We start from the raw sequence: 27,354 nt of genomic DNA on the forward strand, positions 1-27,354 counted from the left end.
TGTTAAACTCAGCCGAGTAAACCCACCATTTAGGATTCGATTGATGATAACTTTGTACTTGTTGACTTGCACCCACTTAGAACTGGATTGAGGCAGATCATGCTTATTTAATTTGTAGGCTTTTACAAACTGCAAAAATGGAAGGCTGGATAAACATGTCTCCAGTCGGGATTTTCCAATGAATTGCTACAGTTAAGTTGTTACTGTTGTGTTATGTAATATGATTGCATATTAGTTGACAGTTATGAAAACAAATCTAGATCATTAGTGTTTTGGGGACTTCTTCAACTTCTTAGACTTGTTTGAACAGGGGAATTTGTTTCAAGTGGACAAAGAATTACAAATGCAAGAACATGAGAAGGACTGCAGTAAGCTACTTTGCCATTGAAGCCTGCTCTCCTATTTGATAAAATCGTGATTGATTGTGGCCTCCACTCCAGCTTTCTGTCTGCCCTCCATGACCCTTGACAAACAAAAATTGATCTCAGCTCAATCTTGAATGTATTCAATGATTCAGCCTCCACTGCTTTCTGCCAAAGAGTCAGACTATTGACCCTCTGGCGGGAAAGGAAATTGTCCTTATCAGTCTTAAATAGGAATCCCCTAATTTTTAAACTGTGCCCCGAGCTCTAGACTCCCCAACAAGGGGACACATTCCATCCAGCACCTGTCCTATCAAGAACTCTCAGAATATTCCATGTTTCAATAAGATTACCTCTCATTGTTCTAAATTCCGACGGGTATTTAGCCCAACCTATTCAAATTAGTTTATAAGAAATCTCCCTCATCTCAGGAATCAGTTGGGTGAACAGCTTCTCTTGCAGTTATATCCATCCTTAAATAAGGTGAACAGAATTGTACAGAGTACTCCAAATGCAATCCAGATGAAGCCCTATAACAGCTGCAGCCACACTTTGCTACTTTTATGCTATCATTCCTGTTGTACAAAATGCCAACATTTCCTTTCTAAATAACTTGCTGTACTTACATACCAACTTGTGTGATTCATATGCTAGGACACAAAGCTTTCTCTGTACCACTGAGTTCTGCAGTCCCTTTTCATTTAAATGACATGCTACTTTTCTATTCATGCCAAAGTGGACAAGTTCACATTTTTAACATTTCTGCCCATTCACTTAACCTATCTAAATCCCTCTGTACACTGTTTGTCCTCTTGGTAACTCGCTTTCCTACCTTTCTTGGTGTTATCAACAAATTTGGCTACCATACACTTAGTCCTTTCATCCAAGTTATTGGTATAGATTGTAAACAGCTGAGGTGCCACCACTGATCAGTATTGTTCCAGGATAATTTAACTAAATTTGTAAAGAAAACTCAAAACAGTTTAATATTTTTTACACGAGTTTGAAAATTTAACAAATATTTACACTTGAACAAAGTACTTTTTGAGCTTTACTGACAACACATAAGTGGCTCCTATTTACTTGTACAAAGGACACAAGATTTTGCACGCAACTCATTCCGGTAATCAACTGCAATATTTTTCATTCAGATAAGTGATACATTACTGGACTTTATGTATTTCTAACCACCCCCCCCTGCCATGACCACCCTATGATTCTCAACACATTATTTAGAGGACCATTTATTGTAATTAAACAATGGAAATACAAGGACATGATAATTCGTTTGCAGAATTACTGTTCAGAGCAATGTTTCCACTCATGCTACTCTCAAAATCTGTTTTAGTAACCATCCTGTTGGGCAGAAGAAAAAGCCAGTATGGATTTCTGAACTAATATACACTAACCAAGCTATTCTGTACAAACCATTGCAATGCATTGAACAGAAAGAGTAAAACAAATTTGGAGCCTTTCAAGAATTAAAACCACTTGCAGCAAACCTTTGTACATTTCATAAATCTACTGCCATTAACTAAAGTTGAACAAAATTAAAACTAACATTAAAAGGAGCTTTCTTGAAGGTGTGATTTAAAGTTTAGCCAGATAAATTGCCATTGCAAGTGATTGTTTTCAGGGATTTTGAGTCCAAAATGAATTTGAAAGGAAACCTAGAATGCATAAATTGACTTTTTTGTAAATCAACTAGGGCTTGCAATTATGTGATAATTAGACCAATCTGGACATGCATCAGAGGCTGTGGACATTTCTTTAAAGATTGTCAGTAAACCTTACACTTGATTTGGTGTAATTAAGCTCTAATTGCTGCTGCAGTCCCTCATGTTGAAAATGGACGTTTAAGATTTGAAAGCTTCATCGCGTGCAATGGCCATATTTGCACATTCAGCAGTCTCTATTCTGAAATGGGGAAAGAGAAGTCAGCTCAGGTGATGTCAGGGATCTGTGCTTCCAGCAGGGAGCAGCATTGAGGAAACGGTCTATGTAGCATTATTTCTAACCTTCCCCGCCTAACAACATAGTTTCTCCACTAGCGCCATAGAATCATCCCTATTTGTCTATGATTTCTATTGACTCTCTATTCCCCTATTCTGATTTAGAATCTGCTTGATGTTGCAGAACAGCCAAGAAAAAAAATCTATTATACACAGCCTAATATGAACTAGAATTAAGAAAAGTTGCATTGCCGGTCATTGTTGAAGGATCTGACAATCAGGACGCTTCCCTCTTGTATTAGAGAATGTCACAGGCTTTTGTAAATACGTTTGATTACATCTCCTTCACCCTTCTCCAGGATCCCTTTCTGGACATAGGTGTCAACTTGTTGATCGATGACGTCACGCAGCTTCTGAAGGTCATATTCTATAACAAATTATATAACACTCATTTCAGCTGTATGTTCAGACAATGGTCTAGATCAGGAATCTACAACCTATGGCTTCAAAGTTGCTTTTGCAGCCCATGACTTTGATTGCTTGAACCTGTTTTGATGTTAATTAAATGACTTATTTTGGTTTTCTTTTAGTTGTTCATGATGGAATGTGGGCATCACTAGCTATTTATTGGCCATCCCTAACTGCCCTTGAGATGGTAGCAGTGAGCAACCTTCTTGAAATGCTGCAGCCCATGTGGTGTAGATACAGCAAAAGTGCTGTTTGGGAATGACTTCCAGGATTTTAACCCTGTGGCAGTGAAGGAGAAGCAAGTTAATTCTAAGTCAAAATATTGTATGACTTGGAGTGCGGCAGTGCTCCCATGTTGTCTGCTGTCCTTAGCCTCCTAAGCAGTCAAGCCAGCAAGTTTGGAAGATGATGTTATAGGACTGTTATAGGACTTGCCACAGTGCATCTTGTAGATGGTACACAGTGCTATCATTGCTTGAGTAGTGATGGGCTGCCAGTCAGGCGAACTGCTTTTTTTCTAGATTTGTATCAAGCTTCTTGTATGCTGTTCGACTTGCATTCAAGTGCAAGCAAATGGAGAGTATTCTATCACACTGTTGGGAGGCTTTGGGATGTCAGAAAGTGAGTTAATCGACACAGTTCCTAGCCTCTGACTTGCTTTGTAGCCACCGTATTTAAGTGGTTTGTTCAGTTACGTTTCTGGTCAGTGGTAACATGCAGTTAATCATAAGTATAATATTGATAAAAGTTCTAATCAATTAACAATGTTTTTGCTAAGAAAAATAGTGTTGTTGAAATGTGTCTGTCTTTCATTATTATTGACAATTGAGTAACAAAATTATGGCTCAAGATAGCCTTTTTTAAGTCAAAAAGGATTCCTTTTGTTATTAAGGTTGCTGACCCCGGGTCTAGATGGAGAATACATAGGTCTTGAGAAGATGTTAATTAATACACACCCTTGTGAAGAAATGTTTGTAAATGTTCTCATTTGGGGAGGCAGTGGCATAGTGGTGATGACACTGGAACAGTAATCCAAAGCCCCAGGGTGATGTTCTGGGGATGAGTTTAAATCTGGTGAAATTCAAATTCAGTAAAGCTCTGGAATTAAAAGCTAGCCTAATAACAAGTAACCATTGTTATAGAAGTCCAACTGCCCTTTAGTGAAAGAAATCTTCCATCCTTTCCCAGTCCAGCCTGTGTGACTGCAGACCTACAGCAGCGTGGTTGACTCTTAACTGCCCTCTGTGCAATTAGGGATGGGCAATAAATACTGGCCTAGCCAGCAACGCCCATGAAAGAATAAAAAAAATTTGCATTCTCAATAGTTGGATCCAAATAATTGCAAATCAGCTGTGGCTTACCTTAAACAGCTACCTTATTGATATGTTGGCTGACATATGTGAAATTTAACTATGAAATGTAACTAATCTTTAAAGTTATTTCAAAATAACTAAAGTTGGCCCTCAATTAGAACACATTAAAAGGGGCCATGCAAATTATGGTTAGAAGTTTCTTCGATAGAGTGGAATTCTTTCACTTTTTATATTTGCAAGATTTACTTTGTGGAGTGTGGTTAAACTGAAAGAATTAATCCTATTGTACTTGAATGTGAGTATGATGCTCTTTTCATTCATTCACGGAATGTGGCATTGCTGGCTAGGCCAATATTTATTGCCCATCCCTAACTGCCCAGAGGACAGTTAAGAGTCAACCACATTGCTGTGGGTCTGGAGATAAAGTAGGCCAGACCAAGTAAGGATGGCAGATTTCCTTCCCTAAAGGACATTAGCAATTCATGGGTTTTTCATCAACTAACAATGGTGTCATGATCATCATTAGATGCTTAATTCTAGGATTTTTTTATTCAATTCAAATTCCATTGCCTGCCATAGCAGAATTTGAACACAGGTCTCCAGAACAGTTCCTGGATCTTTAGATTAATAGACTGACAATAATATCACTAGGACATTGCCTTCCCTCTGATAGCTCAGAACTAATCAAAAATGAAATTTCATTATATGCCCAGTACATCACATCCAGCAAAAGATCAGTTGCGAATCTATCTTTCCATATTTAGGTTTAAACATAATAAAATGGAATTCTTTCCATCAATGTGTTATTTTTAAAAAAAAATGTAAGTTACTCTCAGTCTTAAACCACACAAGCTCTTTCCCTTTTAAATTAGACATTGGGTGTTTTTCGTCTTTACCACTGAAAGTGCATTTGTTATTCAAGACTATCAAACATACCTTCTCCATTTCCTTGCTTATTGTGATTCTTCAACCATTCGATATTCTTTCTGATTGCTGATAGATAAGATTCAGTTTTGTCAAAATCTGTTGACCGAGGGAAAAAAGAGCCATTGTTGCTGAGTAATGAGAACTATGAGCTGTGACTCATGCTTAAAAGTAAATGGTTTGTGTGTTTGTAAAATCTCATGATGCAGTTTATATAAAACAATACATTGCAAACACTACATGTTGTGCAAACAGTATAAGTGGGACTGCTTCTTCAGCTGTTCTTTTACCTATTTACCAAGCACAAGAAATGCTGCGTTGGTTGAGACAGAATGTAATACTGGGCTTGAACTAATGGCGAAATGGAATTCAGTGCAACAAGTTTCATTTCAACTATATTTTAGTAATCTTTGTTGAATGCCATTCTTGAATGTCAGAACTGTTCATAAATAGTCACTAAGCAAACTGTAATAACATCCCTGAATGAGTCGATTAGCCATACATCCATATAATGCCACAAACACTTTATATGTGCAAAGGAAAACCACTGGATTGATAACTAGTATTTGCAGTTTTATACTACATACCTGTATGTACAATTTTTAAAAAAAAATTTTCACTTGCTGGATGAAGACTGAGATGATCTTACTTTGTAATAAAAACAGAAATTGCTGTAAAAACTCAGCAGGTTTAGCAGCATCTGTGGTGAGAAGTTAGAGTTAACATTTCAAGTTCAGTGATCCTTCCTCAGAAATGAAAGTGTCATAGTTCAGAAGAAGTGTAATTGTACTCGAAATGTTAACTCTGTTTTCTCTCCACAAAGGCTGCCAGACGTGCTGAGTTTTTACAGCAATTTCTTTTTTGTTTCTGATTTCCAGCATCCACAGTTCTTTTACTTTTAACTTTGTAACACACTGGACAGCAATGAAAAACAAGGGACCCAACTCTGGCATCATTTAACAGTGAAATGAGTCACGAATGGATGCATTAAAACACAGAACCAAATTTTCTATTTTGATTTCAGAAGAGATTAATATTCAGTGAGATTAACTATGTAATGTAAAACAGCAATGTCCTAACAGACTGCTGGCGTAAGATTAACAAATTACCTTTAACATCGTGATTCCAGCTACACTTAAAATTTTCCTGCCTGATTACATTAATCAGTGCTGGAATGCTCTGTTCCACCTTTTTCTATGTATAATGTGCTTCCTATGCTGTATGCTGGGAATGTCATTTTGTCCTCAAAGATTTCCTGAACAATTGCAGTGACCTTCCAGTTACTGTAATAGAACAGATTTTGTTCAATGAACAGCTGGTAAACACCAGGGGATTATACGGAGTGCAGCTAACAGGACTGGGACTTGGATTTGCCATAAGGAGAATTCCAAGTCAAGATGGAAATGAACATTTATGCTTGTTAATTTATGTACAGTAGCCATACAAAAACAGCAGCCTCAAATGAGTATGGTGGGGGTGTTAATTTATATTAAAAGCTGTTACAAGAAAACCTATTATCATCATTTGAAACACAACCATTTTTCCACAATCTGTTATTAGTGAATGTTCATCTTCACTCTTCTTATGATTAGAAACACACTTGACAAACATTGGCAATAAATGGCTATGCTTAAATAATGATTTTTTTGTGCATGCATTGTTTTGAAATATATTGTTTTCTGTAAAAAAAAAAAAAGTCAAGTGAGCCCTTAGGAAATAGCTCCATAATTGTGATAACATCGCACAGACAAGCAGAAATCTTAAAAAATGCTGGAAAAGCACAACCCGTTATGAATTAGCTGATATTTTAAATAGAGATCATCTGCCCTAGTTCTGATGCTGACTGATCTTTGTATTTTTAGGATTTTTTTTTTATTTCAGCCCTTTAATGTCCAGGGAAATTAGAGTTTTTGTATATATATGTTTCATAATTGAAAACTCTAACATCTTAGTCTCAGCAAATTTCTATGACATTAGCTGCTTGCAACCTCCTGTGAACAGTTTCCCTATTGAGGATTTTAATAGGCATAAGGATGGTTGATCTCATTTATTCAGTCCCTGTGAAGAGAATGTCAGCTCGAGGTAAAAGGAAAATTTGCACCTTTAGAATTTTCTGTTTTTTCTACTTCTTTTGTGGAATCCTCAGAAATTGCAGACTCTTCCTGCGGCTTGCCAAAATCACTCTTAGTGCTGTCTACGTCTTCGCTCTGATCTGCAAAAGAAAAAAAATCAGTCCTTAGTTTAGAGTAAAACATGCTATTTGTACAGAAGTTATACTCCTGTGAGACAATATACTTGTTTCAATTCTTTTAAAAAACGTACATTTAGATTTGAATGTTACCTGCTGCTTCCTTACTCATAGGATAAGCCTTGCCTTTACGAAGCTTTGTCTTTGTCTGCACAGCTATCATTGCATCCAAATTTTCTGTAGAAAAACAGTTAATTTTGACAAAATACAAAGTGAATCAGAGTGTTTTCAAACAATCTATAAACATACAGTACTAGGCGATCTGTTCACAGTTTGGGATGAGTGATAATTATTTTGTTTCTAGTCAAAAAGCAGCCTTTTTCAAATCTTCTTTCCCTTCTATCCGTAAAACACAAAAAAACCTTCATTGTAACCCTCAAATAATATGTAAAATAAAACATTCTATTCTATGTAAACTCAGCCAACTGAGTAGTTGCTATGCAGTTGTTAACTTTCCATCCACGTTCCCTTATTGGGGTTCAATCAATATAGGCATCACCTTGATGCCTTGCCCAAGCCTTCAGAAATAAATAGCTTAGGCTTCCCCAACAAATCATTTTTCATCGACCTGCTCAAACGTTATGACACACTTTTCGGGAAAGCAGGACTTGAAACTGGGCTAGAGGTAGGGAACAGTACCACAGTGCCACAAGACCTTTCTCCCCCACTATTTTTGACACACAAAGCTGATTCAGATGGACATTCCTAGCTCTAGATTCATACTCAAATGGTTCAAAGTGAGGACTTATCCATTCTCTAACCTCAGATGCACTAATTAAGAAGCAGACAAAGCTTCTCCAAATGACAGATTACATTGATGTCCTTTCCCCAACAGACGCTGAAGTCTCCAGAGAGAGAGAGAGAAAGAGAGACAATTCCAATGTTGCAGATCTCAAATATCAGTGTCCACTTCGACATTTTTTGCCCAACCTCCTCCTCCCCATCCCAATATATACATCTTGGCTCTAAAGAAAGATGATGTTTTTATTTGTAGGATGAGCAACAATTTTCTGGTGTTTAGTCTATGTTAAAGGGATTCACATTTAACTTACTATATGTTACACACAATCTAATTTAAATACAAATGCAATTAATTATAATGACTAGTTCACAGCTGTAGACAAGCAAATAGGATGGTTAGACAGCTATTCACCTTCATTTTACCACCTCACTATTCATCTTGGGGTTAATGACAGGAATAAATCAGTTTAATTTAGAAGCTGCCAGTGTAAGTGACATTGCTACAAATTGAAATTAAAGCTACTCTTTCAACACAAACCATTTAGGGACCTGATAACAACTGAATCACAAATTGCTGAGCACAACTGAATTCTAAGTAGACACACTGTCTGGACCTAAATAGAGCCTCAGTATCCAAGCAACTGAAGTATTTATCTGCTGATTCTTGTAGAATCATACAATGCTGTGACTTCAGTTCCTATAGTAACTAGCATCCTCTGGAGAAAGCTGTTATATGAGCATTTAGTCTTTGTAGTTCGACTCACTGACCTTGGTCAATGTACAAAAAATCTCAGTATATGGTTTTGGAATACTTCGTTTATCATGATAATTAATTTTGTTCCCCAACTGCAAGGTAAGTTTTGAGAGACTACTTTTTGCTTTCCATTTTTTAATCAAAACCCTTTGCACTGCTACAATTTGCTGAACTGTCTATTCATTTCAGTGGAGAAATTGGCCCTTCGTGATTTGTGCTGGAGCTTTGCTTGAAATTTTTAAAAAAGCTAAAGTCTTTTGGAAAATGTATGATATTTAATGTAACTCAAAAATGGGTTGCGATTTAAAATATGATTCAGTAAATCTGTACACTGGCTTAATATGTTTAAACGTTATAAATGTTTATGATTTTGCTCATAATCAAAACATAGAATTGTTATTTGAAGAATTACATACCTTGCAACAAACAACTTAACTATTTTTTTCCAATTCAATGGCCTGTTGCATTATGTTACGGGAGTCTATTAAACATGTGCGGAGATGCATAAAGACAGAGGAGGTGTTAAAGACTGTCACCCTTTCACCTCTGATATCTATGTTCAAATCCATCTCAGACTCACGTTAACCATCTGGCTATAAATGTTCTAAGAATATTATTTAGCTTGCAGTGCTGTATGTTTGAAATAAATTACAAAACAAAAATCATGGTTATTTTAAAAATCTAGATTCCATGACAAGAGAGCTAGTGTGCAAGAGAGAAAGGTTTGAAGGACCAAATGGCTTCATCCTGGATTTTCTTGTATTCTTCTTATGAAGTACCTTTCAGCCACATTGGTCAAGTTTCTAATGCAAGTGGGACTACAATACAAAACCAGTACAAATATGCAACAATGGGCACTAAATTGGCAACTTCACGCAAAAGGGTAAGACAATAGTTGGCATGAGAGATGGAAAAGTGCTATCAGGTGTATTTGTCTTCAGACCAGAGACACTTTATTTACAAATATGCAATTTGAAATTATTTATCCATATAAATGTCCTCAGTCAAGATTGGAGGTGTTTAATCTGGTACTTTTTGCACAAAATAGAAAGTGTTCCATTTTCTAACAATAACATTTATCACTTTTGGGCAAAAGGTAATCTGAGAAACTTGAAAAATAAATACAAGTCCCATCTCTGAGTACAAATGTTATACGAGTGCATGATAAACAATTAAAGAGAAACTTGCATTTATATTATGCCTTATGATATTACTCAGAACTGTCTCAAAAGATATCATCTATATAGAATTAAATTGACATTGCAGTTCAGAAACTGCCCCTTTGCCCAAGCATCCTTCATATGAGCATTTTTGCTGTGTTTCAATATCATCTTTTCTTGAATCCTGCAACCATCAATCTATTCTAACATTAAGTGTTAACATAGAAACCGAAAGAACTATGAATGCTGTAAATCAGGAACAAAAACAAAGTTGCTGAAAAAGCTTAGCAGGCCTGACAGCACATTAACCTGAAATGTTAATTCTGTTTTTTTCTTCACAGATGCTGCCAGACCTGCTGATCTTTTCCAGCAGCTTTGTTTTTGTAAGTGTTAACATAGAGACCAGCTCAGTTATTAACATCACTTGTGCATTTGACAGCTCATCAACCTCCTGTGGAAAGACAAAGTTTCTTTTACTCCATACTAAATTTCTTACATTTAGTTTTATCCCTAATGAGTCCTCTTTCAGATTCCTTACTCACTGGAAGCAGGCTGGATTGATCTACACCCAGGCTCATAATTATATGAAGTTGGCCATTTAAGACCAATATGTGGAACTATGTCTTTATTCAACGTGAGCAGATGTGGTTCTCAGCAGAAAACACTGATAGACATTTTTAACAATTTCTGATCACCATGAGAAATTGCCCTGAACTTGTACTGTTTCCTTTTTTATAACCAGTTTTTTTTTTAAAACTCGATTTGTTGCCTTTTTTAGAATTACACAATCCTTAATCTCCTCCCCATGTGGCACCTAGTTGGTGACATCCTGAAACTCCATTCACATTTTAAAAAGGCTGTCAGTAACTTTGAAGAGTAGTGAAATGTGTTATATAACACATGTAGCAATTAGTTTGTACACTACAATATTCCTAAACATTGAGTTGGAGTAAACTACAATTAATTTTTGTTTTGTAGTAATAAGGTATTTTGTAGTATAACGTGAGAAAAGAATGTTAGCCAGACCTTGCTGGTCCTCCAGCAATGCCATAAGATATTTAATGTGTCCGTTCTGTTGAACAATGGGGCATAGGACTTCAACTGAAAGTCTTTTTGAACCATGGCAACAAAGCTGGTTCTGCGTTAGTGTGTCAGTACAAATATGAGCTCAAGCCTCTGGGATGAACCTGAAAACCTTGGTATTCCAGCTCAGTAATGGCATCGCTGCAAACTGAGTGAAGCCAACACTTATGATGCATATATGGTCATGACTAAGTTCATTATAATCTCCTTATTAACTATAGGTTACATTAACAATACTAAAATACTAATGCTAAAAAATGGAAACAGTCACTGGACTGATATTTAAGACTTTTTTTGAAAGTGTACATTTCCACTTTTAATGTCTTTCAATAAATAAATCTAGAAATCATGGGCAGCATTACAATTGAAAACATGCAGTTAAGAACACTACACTTATTAAGTAATGATAGAGACAGCTCTGTTAAAGTGCTCCACTTTAAAGGTTCAACTTCAAAGCTTTTCCATTAACAAAATTAATATTTAATATGCACTTGATATGTTTTCCAGTAAAGTGAGTATGTTCTATATTTACCTCTGGCACCATCATGCTCCTGTATGCCCTTGTGGTATGAAGGTGAATTTCAAAGTGATATGCTGGTAACTTAGTGATTTTAATTGTGAAGAAATAGCAGCTCTGCAAATTCTTTATGCATAACATAATGAATCCCCTTTGTATGATTCAATGCACTAAGTTCCTAATTTCCCTTTGGTGAGCCATTATCACGCTATTACTTTGCAGATGAAAATAAATGGAGCTGTGCAAGGCTTGTGAACTGTATCATATGACGATTTGCTGGCTCTCCCTTTCACCTTCAAGTGCTACACACACTTTAATATTACAGTTGATTTCTAGCTGTGCAGCATCTTATTATTGTAATCATACTTAGCAGAGGCTTGCCTTGATACTTTCAAATGACTTTGAATTACATCGAGAAAACATTCAAGGAAGTGATTGCTTATCCTAAGCATGCAATTTCAAGATGATGACTGACAGGAAATGAAACTGTGGGCAGCATAAATGGCAATTGAGCAACTCAATCTGCCAGTCTTTCAATGGCTGACATGATTGTTTTATCAAGCATAATACGACCTTTCATCATCCCTTTACTGTGTCTTTCTCACCACTAATTCTGCCTGATCTGATGAGTATTTCCAGCATCTTATGTCTTTATTCTTCCCTGACAGGATGTTTCACATAATATGGCAAGGAATGCATTGCCTGGAAATGAGGTGGAGGTAAGTTCATTTAAGGCATTCAAGACACAATGGCCTCCTTCTATGTCTCAACACTTCTGTGAAATAAAATCATTGCACATGGACAAGAGTAAACTTAGTCACACTAAAACAATGCTTCCCACATGTTGCGGCTTTGTTTACTTGCCCCATGTCATGTGATCTCAGCATGAAAATATGGGCGATCTCACAGTCGTTGAGCTTGTTTGTTTGGGACGGTGCAGACTTTTGTCCACTCAGTGGTAGCTGGAATATATCGTAAGTCTTTAAAATGCAGAGATTATATTCTTAAAAAAAACACCAACCTGTTCACACTCCTTTGCAGCAGCAGCAACAACAATGAAGCCAAAAAGAGCTATCCATTAGGCCATACCCACCATTAGAAAAACGCATCAATTTAAATAAGCTTTCCTGCTGTTAGCACACTATCTGAGCTCTACAGCATTCATTGCTTCCGCAGAGTTCCTAACCACAAATTCCTATCTCATTACACCACCAGGGTTCCAGCAGTCACTATCCAGTTTGGGAAGCCTTGCACTAGACTGACTAGTACCTAATATAGAAAACTACAAAGTTACCACGTGTAGCATTGTTCATCAAACTAATATGCAGGCCATTTACTAGTGTTAATACTTTGCCAAGATTATAGAAACAGATATTAATTCTGACATTTTTGGTTTTAGCTGTGATATTTTATTGGTATAGATCTTACAGTGTCACTTATTTATATTGCATACTTCTGGAACTACGGTGAAGGATTTATCATTGACTTGTACATTTCTTAACCCTGGATAGCACCTGATGCCAGACATTTCTGACTGAAAACTGTGTTCATTGCTATCTAACTTAGTCTCAAATTGCTCAATATGTACTGCATTTGATGGCTCATTCTCTGACCTTTTGTTATTCCCTGTTCTCTGTTCTCACTCACATTTTGTTTCAGTTTCATGTCAATGACCTTGGCAGCTAATCATCCAACTCAATCCTCTTAACAAATCATTTTAGTCTACATTCATCACAATACTTAAGAAACATGTTCCCAGTCCTAAATCACTATAATTTGATCTTTTTATAAAGGCATTAAAAAACTTGTACTTGTTCCAATTTTTCAGACATGCTTTATTTGAGTTTCTTACAAATCCATCCAACAGCTACTGACTCCATCTCTGATGTTGCTACACTTTGTATTTATTTTCTGTCAAGAATTCACAGCTCCACTCCTGTCTGACCTCAACTCCATTCTCTTCCATTCTTAGACTTCTATGATGCTTTTATGCAAACTGTTTTTTTTTAATCTGGACCCCTCCTAACTCTTCTGTCTGAAGCTGAAGTCTCGTCAAGACTGGAATACTGGTCTTGTACTTGGGAATATTCTTCTAACATTTCTGTCATACAACCAAGAAAAAATTTGTACTGCATTTGATGGCTCATTCACTGACCTTTTGTTATTCCCTGTTCTCTGTTCTCACTCACATTTTGTTTCAGTTTCAGGTCAATGACCTTGGCAGTTCCTCGGTTCTGAGGAAGGGTCACTGGACCTGAAATGTTAACTCTGATTTTTTTCTTCACAGATGCTGCCAGACCTGCTGAGCTTTCCCAGCAACCTCTGTTTTTGTTCCTGATGTACAGCACCGCAGTTCTTTCGGTTTTTATTTAAGAAAAAAATTATCATCTGATGGGCAATTCCTCTCTCAACTTTTGCCCCGAAATAGTATGCAGCTCTCTATATTTATTTTATAATGTCACTACTGCAATGGAGCTAGAGCACTGATCAAAACACCAGTTGGATATTAATCCTAGAGTTCAAACACATAAACTTAAATATATGAAAATGAGCTCATTGAGTCCCCTCCTTTGAACAGACTATACCTTATTAACATTGCAAGTCTATTTAATCTCTACAGAGGTAGAAAATAACTTTAAGAAGAAACTGCCTGAAATTACTACCTGAACTTCAAAAGCAATTCAACAAGAACCAGCAGGTGAAATGCTGCACCTATGTTTGTTTATTCATAGAAAGTTTACAGGGATCACATTGCTGTCACTGTGAAAAGTAAAGTTCATATTTGATCATAGTGAAGTAATGTGATCTATGCAGTAAATTTATCCTCACCCAAGTATGAAACACCTTCTTCAGGTGTTATTGTTCCATATTTCACCATCATCTTCACAAAATCAATTAATGTCTTCATTATGGTTATTAGTGTTTCTTTCTCCTTTGCATCTTGTTCTGTGTTAACAAAAAAAATCAGATGTGCTGTGTAAAACTTTTATACAGCATCAGTTTTCCACAAATCTGGAAACATAATGACCACTTAAAAGGCACATCTCAATTTTTAAAACAGCGAAGAGAAGCAACAAAATTGATTTTGTCGCACATTCTCCATATCCTGTAGGTTGCGAAGTCCCCAGGTCCTGATCAATTTCACCCTAGAGCCTTAAAAGAAGTGAGATAGTTGATGTATTAATTTTAATTTCTGAACATTCCTTAGATTTGTGGAAAGTTTCATTAGAATACAAATTAGAGAACATAACTCATTTATTCAAAAAGAGCGGGGAACAGAAAACAGGGAACTACAGGCAAGTTAGCTTACATAAGTCATAGTGAAAATGTCATAAGCTATTATTAAAGACATTACAGCAAGACACTTAGAAAAGTTTGAGATCATCAGTAAGGTTCTTGTGAGAGGGATCACGTGTTTAACCATTATTTTGAGTCCTTTAAAAGAAATAGCACACACTATAGATAAAGGGGAATCAGTGGATGTACCGTACTTAGATGTCCAGAAGGCATTTGATAATGGGCAATATCAAAGGTTATTTCAGAAAGTTATCATGTAGAGGGTAGCATAATGGCATGGATAGAAGATTGGCAAGCAAACAAGAAACAGAGAATCAGCATAAATATTTTCTGATTGGAAAGATATAACAATGGGTGTGCCACAGGGATCAGTGTAGGGACCTTAACTGGTTAAAATTTATACAAATGACTTGAGTGAAGAGACAAAGGTATGATAACTGAAATTGCTGATGGCACAAAAGTAGGTAGGGTAGTAAGTTGTGAAGAGGACATAAGGCTACAAAGGAATATGGATAGATTAATTGAGTGATCAAAGCTCTGTCAAACTGAGCATAATATGGGAAAATGTGAAATTGTCCAATTTGGAAGAAAAAATTTTAAAAAAGAAACCTTATCTAAATGGTAAGATGTTGCAGAACTGAGATATATACAGAGGAATCTAGGTGTCCAAGTGCATGAATCACAAAGTAGGCTCAGAACTAAAGGGATCAAAGGATATGGATGAAAAGCAGGAACAGACTATTGAACTGGTTGATCTGGCATGATCATTGTGAATGGTACAGCAGGCTTGAAGGAAAGAATGGCCTACTCCTGCTCCTATTTTCTAAGCTTCTAAAAGATAACTGTGCAGGTACAGCAATTAATTAGAAGAGCTGATAGAATGTTGGCATTTATTGTAAGGAAAAATGAATACAAAAAGGTTATAATTCAGTAATAAAGGGTATTGGTAAAATCACAACTGGAGTATTGGTCTCCTTATGGAAGGAAGGAAGTATTGGAAGAAATTCAGAGAAGGTTTACTAGACTAATCTTGAAATGGGTGAGTTGGCTTATAGGGAAATGTTGGGCAGCTTAGGCTTGTATCTATTTAAGTTAAGAATAACAGGCATTTTTCTTTCATTCACCCTCAGAACATGGGTTTCTCTGGCTAGGCCAGCACTTATTGCCTATCTCTAATTGTCCAGAAGGCAGTTAAGAGTCAATCACATTGCTGTGCATCTGGAGTCACATGTAGGCCAGGTAGAGTGATATAGTAAGACAGCATGGAAACAGGTCCTTCAACACAAACTGGTCCATGCTGACCATGGTGCCCACTCAGCTAGTTCCAATTGCCTGCATTTATTCAATATCCATCTAAACCCTTCTCATCCATGAAACTATCCAAATGTTTTTTAAATGTTTACCTGCCTCAACCACTTTCTCTGGCAGCCCATTCCATATACGCACCACTCTCTGCATGAAGAAGTTTCCCCTCAGGTCCTTCTTAAATATATCACCTCTCACCTTAAACCTATGCCTTCTAGTTTTCAATTCACCATCCTTGGGAAACAGACTATATGCATTCATCCTATCTATGACCCTCATGATATTATACACCTCAATAAGGTCACCCCTCATTCCCCTACATTCCAAGGAATAAAGTCCTATCCTGGCCAACCTCTCCCTTTAACTCAGGCCTACTAGTCCTAGGCTCATCCTCGTCAATCTTCTTTGCACACTTTCCAGTTTAACTATATCTTTCCTGTAACAGGGTGACCGAAACTGTACACAATACTCCAAGTACAGCCTCATCAATGACTTATACAGCTGTACCATAACATCCCAACTCCTATACTCAATGCCTTGACAGCATGCTAAATGCCTTCTTCACCACCCTGTCCACCTGTGACGCCGCTTTCAATGAACTATGTACTTGTACTCTTAGGTCCCTCTGTTCCACAACACTCCTCAGGACCTTACCATTACCGTACAAGTCCTACCTCGGTTTGAATTTCCAAAATGCAACACCTCACACTTATCTGTATCGAACTACATTTGCCAATCCTCAGCTCACTTCCCCCTCAGATCAATATCCCTCTGTAATTTTTGATAACCTTCTTCATTATCAACGATACCTCCTAATGTTGTATCATCCGTAAACTTGCTAATCATGCCTTGTACATTCACATCCAGATCATTTATGTAAATAACAAATAACAAAGGCCTCAGCACCGACCCCTGTGGCACACCACTCATCACAGGCCTACAGTCTGAGAAACAACCTTCAACCATCACCCTCTGCTTCCTACCATCAAGCCAATTTTGAATCCAATTAGCTAGCTCTCCCTGGATCCCATGAGACCTAACTTTCATGACTAGGTTGCTGTGTGGGACCTTGTCAAAGGCCTTAAAAAAAGTCCATGTAGACAACATGGACTACCGTCATCTATCCTCTTGGTTACCTTTTCGAAAAACTAAAAGATTTGTCAGACATGACTTCCCGTGCACAAATTCATGCTGATTATCCCTAATCAGACCTTGACTATCCAAATGTTGCTTGATTCTGTCCTTCAGCATCCTCTCCAATAACTTGCCTACCACTCATGTCAGGCTCACTCATCTGTAGTTCCCTGGCTTGGCGTTGCTACCTTTCTTAAACAATGGAACAACATTAGCCACCCTCCAGTCTTCCAGAACTTCACCAGTGGCTAAAGATGAGGCAAAAGGATCATAGATATTCTTCCCTAAAGGACATTAGTGAACTTGATGGGTTTTTCACAATGATTGACAACGGTTTAATGGTTATCATTAGACGCTAATTCAAAATTCAGTTTCAGCCATGTCAGGATTTGAATATGGGTTCCTAGAACATAAGCTGAGTTTCTGGATGAATAGACCAGTGATAATATCACTAGGCCTCCCCATTTGATTGGACCATAAAAGATTAAAGGGGTTTTGATAAGGTCAATGTGGAAAGGTTGTTTCCACTTGTGGGAGAACCTAGAGCTAAGGGAACACAGTTTAAAAATAAGGGGTAACCCATTTTAGACAGAGAAGAAGAGAATTTTTTTTCTCACAGAGGGTTGTGCATCTTTAGAAATCTTCCTGAAAAAATGGTGGAAGTAAAGTATTTGAATTTTTTTTTAAGGCAGAGGTCATTAGATTCTTAGACTCCCTATAGTGTGGCAACAGGCCATTTGGCCCAGCAAGTCCACGCTGACTCTCTGAAGACCATCCCACCCAGACTCAATTCTCTATCCTATCACTGTAACCCTGCATTTCCCATGACTAATCTACCTAACCTGGACACTACAGGCAATTTAGCATGGCCAATCCACTTAACCTGCACGTCTTTGGATTCTTGACATGCAATGTGGTGTGTGTGTGTGTGTGTGTGTATCAACATTGTTGGAGTTTAACGGGAACATGGAGTAATTACATTAGCCGTGATCGTATTGAAGATAGAGGAAGTTTGACATGAGTGCCCATTCCTGCTCCTAATTCATATGTTCACATCTTACTTTTTACTTTAAATGACATGGCTAATGCCCCAGATATGATGTGGAACAGAAAACTATCGGTTCATAAATATTAAGTGCAATTTTTTCCAACAAAAGTTCATTCATAGCATGCAGCTAAACATGGCTTACCATTTTCATGTGACTATATTGATGGCTGTCAAGGCTTCATTGCTGCAAAGGGATGGATTGTTAAATTCCGTCATCAAATGTGTGATTTCTACTATTTTCCACATTCAGGCTGGCTATCACTGCCAATTAGCTTTGGTGAGTGGCTATACAACAATCTGACAATAATATCAGACAACATTAATTATTAAAGCACCAATTCGTTTTCTGAGACTATATACGGGCCAGATTCTGTAGTCAGCAATGAATGAATGGCGCCAGCCCTTTTTTCCCTCTTGCACTTTGCCCATAGATTTTCTACAGACGTTTGTATGCCCGTTCCTGTGAGACAACAGACAAGAGTACAGCACCTCCAGAGGCAATGCAGGCTACGTATGAAGAAACCAGCCACTATGTATTTGATTAACTGAATCAGGTTAAAGTATTGTTAAAGTGCAGCACAGAATCTGAACTAGAGACAGAGACAATTAGTTGGAATACTTAATTCAATGTTAAATCAGGTATAGAAAGCAAAAGAAGGATTAAAGAAGAGAGATAAATGATCAAACCAAAAAAAAGCAAAAACATTTTTATGTCTCCAAAAGTAATTAAACTATGAATGAATGAAACTTCACCCTTTTAAAGGTTAATTTTCTGTAACATATTTCTTGCAGTACTTAAGACAGAGTATGCCATTAAATTTCAAATATACAAATACAATTCTCTTTTAAATATTTCAGCTGATAACAACTGAACATTCTCTCTGAAAATCTAATTTCACATAACTGGCATGAAATTAATTTATTGAAAAATGTGTAAAAGCAAATCTTTTCATGCAAGAATGATTAACATTTGATAATGAAAATTACATGTCAGTATAATGGAAGACTAAAAATTTACCATTACTGTGGAATGGGCAATCTTTCAGAGTTTCTGGTGAAATTAATGTGTATATAACAGCATAATGCAGCAGCTTAATATCATTCCAAATATTTCAATAGTGAGACTTTTGGTAAGTCATCAATCTCATGCAGCTTTTGGAGGAGCATGGCACCTTGGACAGCAACATCCTGCCTTACCCGTTTAATTGTGCAGAGGCAGTCACTGGAAGTTTACATTATTACCACAAATGGCAAGCACTCCTATCTCCAAAACTGGATCTATCCTAAAATCTGAATTACCTGTGTTCAAACTCTTCAGCAGGTTGTAGAAGTTTGGGAAATACTGAAGATCACTCAGGTCATCAGCAACAAGTACACTGCTTCTTTGATTTATATTATTGGTTGAGACCCAACTGTTGCCTAGAGTACCATCACTCCCCTTCACAAGCTCCTCTTCATTCTTCTTAAGCTTTTTGATCTTCTATGGAATGCAAGAAAGTAAAAAAGTAATAAATGTCTTTTCATTAGAGTGAGACCATTCAGGAGTGAAATCAAGAGCCACATAAAAAGTATTAGAAATTTGTAACACCATTCTCCAGGAAGCTGTGGAGGTGGGGGCATTTGGAGCTAACAAAATCAAGATAAACCATTTGTCTTTGGAACCCTAATAGCCAATAGAGAGGATCTGTAGTGTGTAGGGAAATTGCCTTTACAAATTTCACTACAAAAGTAGAAATAATTGCCTGTTCTACCCAATTGCCTGTCTGATAGGCAAAAATTCGGGCAAGGGGCACATTACATGCAAATAGTATTTTTTTTCAGAGTTGCTCCTAAGTTGTGACCTATGCCAATATTTCATTGAGCTATTTATGGAGATCTCAGAATAGCTGATTAGACAGTGTTCTTTCATTTTTTGTAGTGAAATCCATGCACGTAAATATTTCACACACTACTAATCTTGAAATAGTGATAAACAGGTTGGTATCGACATTTTCCATTGAAGAGCCTTCATGATTTTAAATTAATGAAGCAGGTCATCAGTAACACTGATTGTCTGTTGGGTAAGAAATGCATTGAAGATATAAATTCAGAAGAGAGGAACAAGTCATTTCCTCTTATGAATGAAAGTTTGGCAAGTGGTTTAAAAAGGGAATTGGGAAAATTGCAAGAACACAATCTGGCTCATTCACTGTCATAAATTGGAAAATGGCTTGGGAAGTTTAAAAATGTGAAATACCTCTGACGTAAATTCAGTTTTTTTTCTTTCAAATATGATAGTATAACTGTCTCATAATAGTCAAAAAGTAATTAAATATCTGCAATATTGATGGTGCAAAATGATGTTGTGCATATAAATGTAGGTCATATTATAATTAATATACAGGTATTGCTTTTAAAACATAGGGCATTGCACAAGTATTTTCTATTGTTGGATGTATTTTGTCCTGCACTGAGCATTGTTCCCATTTAAAGGTGAAGCAAGTTCTGAAATCTGTTCCACCTGAAGATATATCAAAAATCTTATGGACATGTGTGGACATTTGCTCCATCTCTGTGAGGAAGCATTTGGTCTCTGCTCATCAACTTGCTGCAGTGTTTTGGCTTAGAGAACAAATTCTATTGGTGGGCATATTCTGAACCCATATCTTATTCGTTGAAATGTGCCGCAATGTAGCTGAATTGCACTTTAAACTGCACTAATTGAGAAGGAAAACAAATTTGTCTTCAAAGAACACATTTCATTACCTTAGAATATCATCCAGGAATTGTGTCACAATCAATTATTCTTAACAATAAACATTTTGCTCCTGAAATGTGGACACCAATGAAGATAAACATGGAAGACAATTTTCACACATCAAAGTCTCACAAATAGCTTAAATTACTGGATAATCTGCTTGAATGGTATTGATAAAGAACTAACAAGGTAACATCACTGCTCTTCTTAAAAGTATGACAGGATCTAGGACATACATCTGAAAGGGCAGATAGGATCTCAGTTTAATTTTTCACTTGAAAGATGGCGCCATTATTGCACTGCTGCCTTAGGCAGTCTAGAACGTGTGCCCATGTCACTTGAGTAGGGGTTGATTGCAACACCCTCCAACTTAGAAGTGAGATTGTTACCTACTGAGCTGTGGCTGACACCTTACATTTTATGCAAAATTAATTAACGAAGGCAAACTTCCACATAAAAACAAGATTGCTGTTGGCCTTTTGAAATTCTGAATTATTACTTCTGTTCCATAAATCATAAAGATAATTACACAGTGTGTAAGGATGATATCATTACTATTGTGCAGTTGCCAAGGAGCTGAGAATGAGAAACTCTCTGTGCTTTATGTCCAACTCAAGAGGGATGATGCAATTGGTCTTGTGGCTAATAATATATGCCACACTTGTAGGATAATTGGTTCCTTGAAAAAATGTTACTTGATAAATATTAAATCATCAATGCTTTCTGATTTCACATTCTTATTGTAATTCTATCACATTGTACATATGATGTTCACTTGCAATGATATTTGTATATATGTGTTGCCAACAACCCAGCAGTAGTTTTTATGACAATCTCTTTTGGCCACTGCTACAAGTTCATGATTTACTTTATGTTCTTCAGTTTACTTTCTTCTCCTTATCTTCTCAACATATTGATTCTTTAAAGGGTCTGATTGTGTGAGCGCTAACTGTCTTCTCTAGTAGCTCATCAAAATGGCCCTTGTGTGCCATGTTATTTTGTTATTCAATTATGAGTAGATTACAGCTAAGCATGCACTTTTGTCCATATCCAATAGGACTCAACGTCTAGCACTCAAGGCTGAACGTACCGGGGGACGTCTCTCCCTCCTAACACCGGTCAACTGCAGTAACATTAGCTTGATGCTGGTTAAGAATATGCAACATAGCACAGTCTGGGATTTCAGATAATGATCAATAGGGAAATACTTAGTGATGAACTCATCGAATTATTGGAAAAGCCATTTCCATTCTTTAACTGAGGTTTTAAAATTATCTTAGCCATGAACAGTCAATTATACTCCAAATAGAGCAGTGTTTTGTCCACAGATAAAGGAGTTATGAGCAATAATGTGGAGGTGCTGGTGTTGGATTGGGGTGGACAAAATCAGAAATCACATGACACCAGGTTGTAGTCCAACAGGTTTGTTTGAAATCACAAGCTTTTGGAGCACTGCTGCTTCATCAGGTGGAGTCTGACCTGATGATGTTCAGCTGATGAAGGAGCAGTGCTTGTGATTTCAAATATACCTGTTGGACTAAAGCCTGGTGTCATGTGATGTCTGATTTTGTCCACATGGAGCATGCTCTATGCCCTTAATTAACTTTAACGAACTTGCCATTTTCTCTTCTTCTCTTTCATTCAAGTCATCATCTACTTTCATACTTGGGTAATCAATATTTCCAGCCTCCACTTCATTCTTACGAGCTTCATTGGTAATAAGTTGTTGCAGAGCTGCTGCTACTTCATCTTCCAGATTGTAAGCCTGATTTTCTGTTATCTGTAACAAGAATGAGTCAACATCTAAATAGGGTTAAACAGTAGGTATATCAATGATGTTTCATTTTCTCTTTTGTCTGATCAACCTCCTGCCAAGAAGCCCTGGCTCTTGCCATGGAGTTTCACAGCCACTGGGCATCCTCTAGTGCTCCAGCCAAATGGACCATCTCCATTTGTAAGTTAAGTGAGATTTAAACAGCACTTTAGCCATGGAGAGTCTGATTCTACTCTCACCCAACAGGCACATTTTCTTGGAAAGCAATCAAACACCCTGACTAATCTTAAAAGTAAAATGTTGTGAATGCTGGAGATCTGGAAATAAAAATAGAAAGTGCTGGAAAAACTCAGCAGGTCTTTGAACCTCTATGGAGAGAGAAATAGCTAACATTTCCTTGAGTTCCAAAAAGAGTTATATTTGACTTGAAATGTTAACTCTGTTTCTCTCTCTGATGGGGAAGGAGCTGTTCAACTGATAATAAAACAAAATCCATTTTATGGTTTGAATTGTATCATCACGAAGCTTTGAATCATTCAGTCTATGTTTCATGTCTTCTCAGTTGTTACATTAAATATGATTGCAATTGTTTGTTCTCCACTCCAGGGCACCTATTGGTGTTCTAGTTAGCTGTCAGTAAACCTACAATGATCCAGAAGAAAAGCTTTGAAATCATTCAGTTGAATCAACGCAGTATTAATCTACCATTCAAATCATGTTGTCACTGCCTGTTATGATGTTGAGACAATACATTTGTTTTCTTGTTTGATTATAGGAAGTACATTTTGGATTTTTCTTATGGGTTCAGACACCTACCAGACCCAGGTTTAAGAGCTTGGAAACGATTCTATCAAAAACTCCTCTGTCGTTTTCTTCATAAATCCTGTTGGCGATTTTTTGGACAATGTCTTCAGCTGTTAAAGGTGTCCCGTCCAGTTGATGAAGACCATCGGGGTCATCTGTAAGGATAAAGGTCACTGTATTATAATAATGTTTAAAGGCTTAACATTTATTTGAGAACAGTTATGGTGAATCCAAAGTATATAAACCGCGGTGAACATAGAGATTGACTAATGCCCCAAGGAAAGAAAATCTGTCCACCCCCCCTCCACAGATATAAGGAAGACAACCATTTCAACTAAACCAACAAGACCTTCATCTTCATAATCCATTGCATTTTTGGTGGAATCGCCATAGTCCTCCGCTAGCCTTCTGCTTTTGGTTGAGTCTGCATTGCCAGAGGGAGGTGAGGAACCACTCGGATGGGTTTTTGTAGCATGGTCTCTCTTCTGACTTCTTTCTTTCTCTGCCAAGGACTTGAGCAGGAGGAAGTCATCCACTGCTGAGTCATTCTGTTGCAGGGACTGGTTCTCTAGAGAGGCATTAAATCAACATGAGGTGAAAAGTAACCGTGGAATCCCAGGCTTTTGATATCTAAGGAATGTAAGATACAAGCATAGCAATGAATTCATATAGCGCCTTTAATGTCTCACTGTTTTTCACAAATAGAGACAAGGGAAATTAAATTGAAGGATGAAGGGTGGGATTAGGAGGGGAGGCTCAACATTTGGTTGGATATAGAGACTTGTGAAAAGCAAACAGAAAGGATAGCATAGAACATAGAACATAGAACATTACAGCGCAGTACAGGCCCTTCGGCCCTCAATGTTGCGCCGACCTGTGAAACCAATCTGAAGCCCATCTAACCTGCACTATTCCATTATCATCCATATGTTTATCCAATGACCATTTAAATGCCCTTAAAGTTGGCGAGTCTACTACTGTTGCAGGCAGGGCATTCCACACCCTTACTACTCTCTGAGTAAAGAACCTACCTCTGACATCTGTCCTATATCTATCACCCCTCAATTTAAAGCTATGTCCCCTCATGCTAGCCATCACCATCTGAGGAAAAAGGCTCTCACTGTCCGCTCTATCTAATCCTCTGATCATCTTGTATGTCTCTATTAAGTCACCTCTTAACCTTTTCTCTAATGAAAACAGCCTCAAGTCCCTCAGCCTTTCCTCATAAGACCCTCCCTCCATACCAGGCAACATCCTGGTAAATCTCCTCTGCACCCTTTCCAATGCTTCCACATCCTTCCTATAATACGACGACCAGAACTGTACGCAATACTCCAAGTGCGGCCGCACCAGAGTTTTGTACAGCTGCAACATGACCTAACGGCTCCAAAACTCAATCCCTCTACCAATAAAACCTAACACACCGTATGCCTTCTTAACAACCCTATCAACCTGGGTGGCAACTTTCAGTGATCTATGCACATGGACACCGAGATCTCTCTGCTCATCCACACTACCAAGAATCTTACCAGTGGCCTAGTACTCTGTATTCCTCTTGCTACTTCCAAAGTGAATCACCTCACACTTTTCCGCATTAAACTCCATTTGCCACCTCTCAGCCCAGCTCTGCAGCTTATCTATGTCCCTCTGTAACCTGCAACATCCTTCAAAGCGTGCAGGTGAATTGCACTAATAAGGGATCTGAAGACAATGCTGCCTATGCTGGGGTGAAAGGAAAGGCCAATCTGAAAGGATCAAAAAGGGCAATCTTGGTGTAGGAATGCGTTAAGAGGTAGGGAAGGCTGGGCATGTTCTTTTTGCAAAGAATGAGGCGCCCTAATTGTGAACTTATGGTGTATCATTCGGTTCGAGTATGGGACAAACATCAGCATTTGGACCGAATGGTCTGTTTCTGTTTGTACAGTCTATGTAAATAATAACAACAATAAATACCTGTAGTTGTCGATTGACTGGTCCGTCCAGCTTCAGCAATCTGGAGAAAAAATAACATTTCGAAAGTGACTTTTAATACCGGCTTCTTGGTAGTTTTGCCCCAAATCCACTTGAAAACATCCAATAAAGGAAGACCGGGAAGAGAGATAATATTTAGTGACACCAGATGTTATTTGCCCTTTATTGTCTTGAAAGGACGATAATTAAATAAGACATTGCAATGCAGTCATTTTTCAATCAGATTTTAATAGGGAACACCAAAGCTAGTGAACAGGTTGTGAGTATATACAATGAACTAATAAAACGCAATTCAGCGAAAATAGGAAACAACTTATCAGGTTTCATCTCTGAGGCAATGCGTTAGCATTTGGAAATCATTTACCTGTTCCTCTACCGGTCTTTCCGCTGATAATTCCCGATTGTATTCAGTTTTGTCTGAAATAAATGGAACACACATGATTGTACCTGTGAATGTGAAATGTTAAAAGCATAGTTCTATGCACACAATGCTCCCTACACCTTGCAAAGACTTGGTTACTGACCGAACAGCATATGTTTAAACCGACTCTCGGCTATAAATTGAAACAATGAGAACGTTGACATATAAGAACCGGATTTAAGCAAATTCCTACCAATTGTTTGACAAATTGTGACCAAGTTCGGTGTAAAATCCTCCTACGACCTACTACGGCGTTACTAACAAGTGTGCCGGTTAGTTTTATTACACATTATAGGATTGAACTGTGGCAGTATTATTGATGAAGGCATACACGTTTGTCAGCAATGCTTGACAGGGGACAGTTTAGCCATTTTCAACTATTTTCTGAGATCAAGCTTTCAGAAGCCTTTATCCTAAATATAATTACCCATTGGCCTGAGTCCGCCTTGATAATAACGAATTTAAAACACAATCTTATTTGTAAATTTATTTAGACGCTCAATTTATGCGACTGGAATTTATCTAACATAACCAGATTAACCATGCTGACGATATACCTTTCTCCCAAAGCTTGGGAACACCCGCTACCACCGTTCCGCTCAACCACCCCGCCCCCACCAACCATGATATTTAGTAAGTCTATGTGAAATATTTACGAGCGGGTAACAGACTCTAATATATTGAAGAGATTTTAGCGTAATCGCAATACACAAGTCAACACTGGGTGGAGCAGTCTGACGACATTTATTCGCAAAAAATTTGATAATTCGGAAATAATTGCAGTATTCCCCTCGCACAACAGCCGTACTGCAACAGAATCAGAGATGCCTGGTTAACAGAACTCGAAGACACAAAAGACACTGCTCAGAAACAATACTTGACTGAGTAGCCAAACAAAAAATGAGCTCAACTACGTTCGTCTTAACAGATGACATGATAAGAATAGTCCAATCTGTTGATTGAGTGAGAACGTGATTTTATTTTTATGCATCTGAAATTGGACCTACCTTTCAGTACTCCAGGTGTAGGGAATGCATGGATCTGGTGTGACACCAGGACAAACGCCTGGAGAAATGATACAAATGCTGCTGATTTAGAAGTCATCGTTGGAGATATATTGGGCGAGGAGAAAGTCTTTTGGCGGTGCTTTCCAGCCTTAAGAGCGCACGGTTTGCCTGCAGATGAACACGGAGTCGGGTTCAGCACCTTGGAGAGCGCAGCCCGAGCGGCTCTGGCTTCTGGACTGAGCGGTGCTGTTCTGCGGACGGTGGAGACTGGAGACTGGAGCTCGTCTCTCTGTCAGCTTTCAGGAGGTGGACTCCATGCAAATCCACTTCTGTG

General features: G+C 37.7%; 1 protein-coding gene across 1 annotated transcript; it reads right to left on the reverse strand.

The window, feature by feature from the left end:
• Nucleotides 1-1,325: 1,325 nt before the first annotated feature.
• scg3 (secretogranin III) lies at nucleotides 1,326-27,324 on the reverse strand. The gene is made up of 12 exons (XM_020522885.2): nucleotides 27,021-27,324; nucleotides 25,957-26,009; nucleotides 25,575-25,614; nucleotides 23,971-24,189; nucleotides 23,634-23,776; nucleotides 22,662-22,823; nucleotides 19,606-19,786; nucleotides 14,352-14,468; nucleotides 7,361-7,444; nucleotides 7,121-7,231; nucleotides 5,032-5,118; nucleotides 1,326-2,741 (listed from the first exon to the last, which is right to left on the reverse strand). The coding sequence occupies exons 1-12, from the start codon at nucleotides 27,115-27,117 to the stop codon at nucleotides 2,623-2,625; spliced, it is 1,413 nt and encodes a 470-aa protein (XP_020378474.2). The 5' UTR covers nucleotides 27,118-27,324; the 3' UTR covers nucleotides 1,326-2,622.
• Nucleotides 27,325-27,354: the final 30 nt, after the last annotated feature.

Source organism: Rhincodon typus, chromosome 33 (genome assembly GCF_021869965.1).
Source record: "Rhincodon typus isolate 14 chromosome 33, sRhiTyp1.1, whole genome shotgun sequence".
Classification (NCBI taxonomy): domain Eukaryota; kingdom Metazoa; phylum Chordata; class Chondrichthyes; order Orectolobiformes; family Rhincodontidae; genus Rhincodon; species Rhincodon typus.

Bases quoted from the DNA above. Each gene is read 5' to 3' on its own strand.
- scg3 (XM_020522885.2), bottom strand. From the start codon at position 27,117: ATGACTTCTAAATCAGCAGCATTTGTATCATTTCTCCAGGCGTTTGTC. The intron at 23,777-23,970 runs GTCTTGTTGGTT...TTATCCTTACAG, and splicing joins AATGGATTATGAAGATGAAG to ATGACCCCGATGGTCTTCAT. The intron at 5,119-7,120 runs GTGCAAATTTTC...CTCGGTCAACAG, and splicing joins AAAAACAGAAAATTCTAAAG to ATTTTGACAAAACTGAATCT.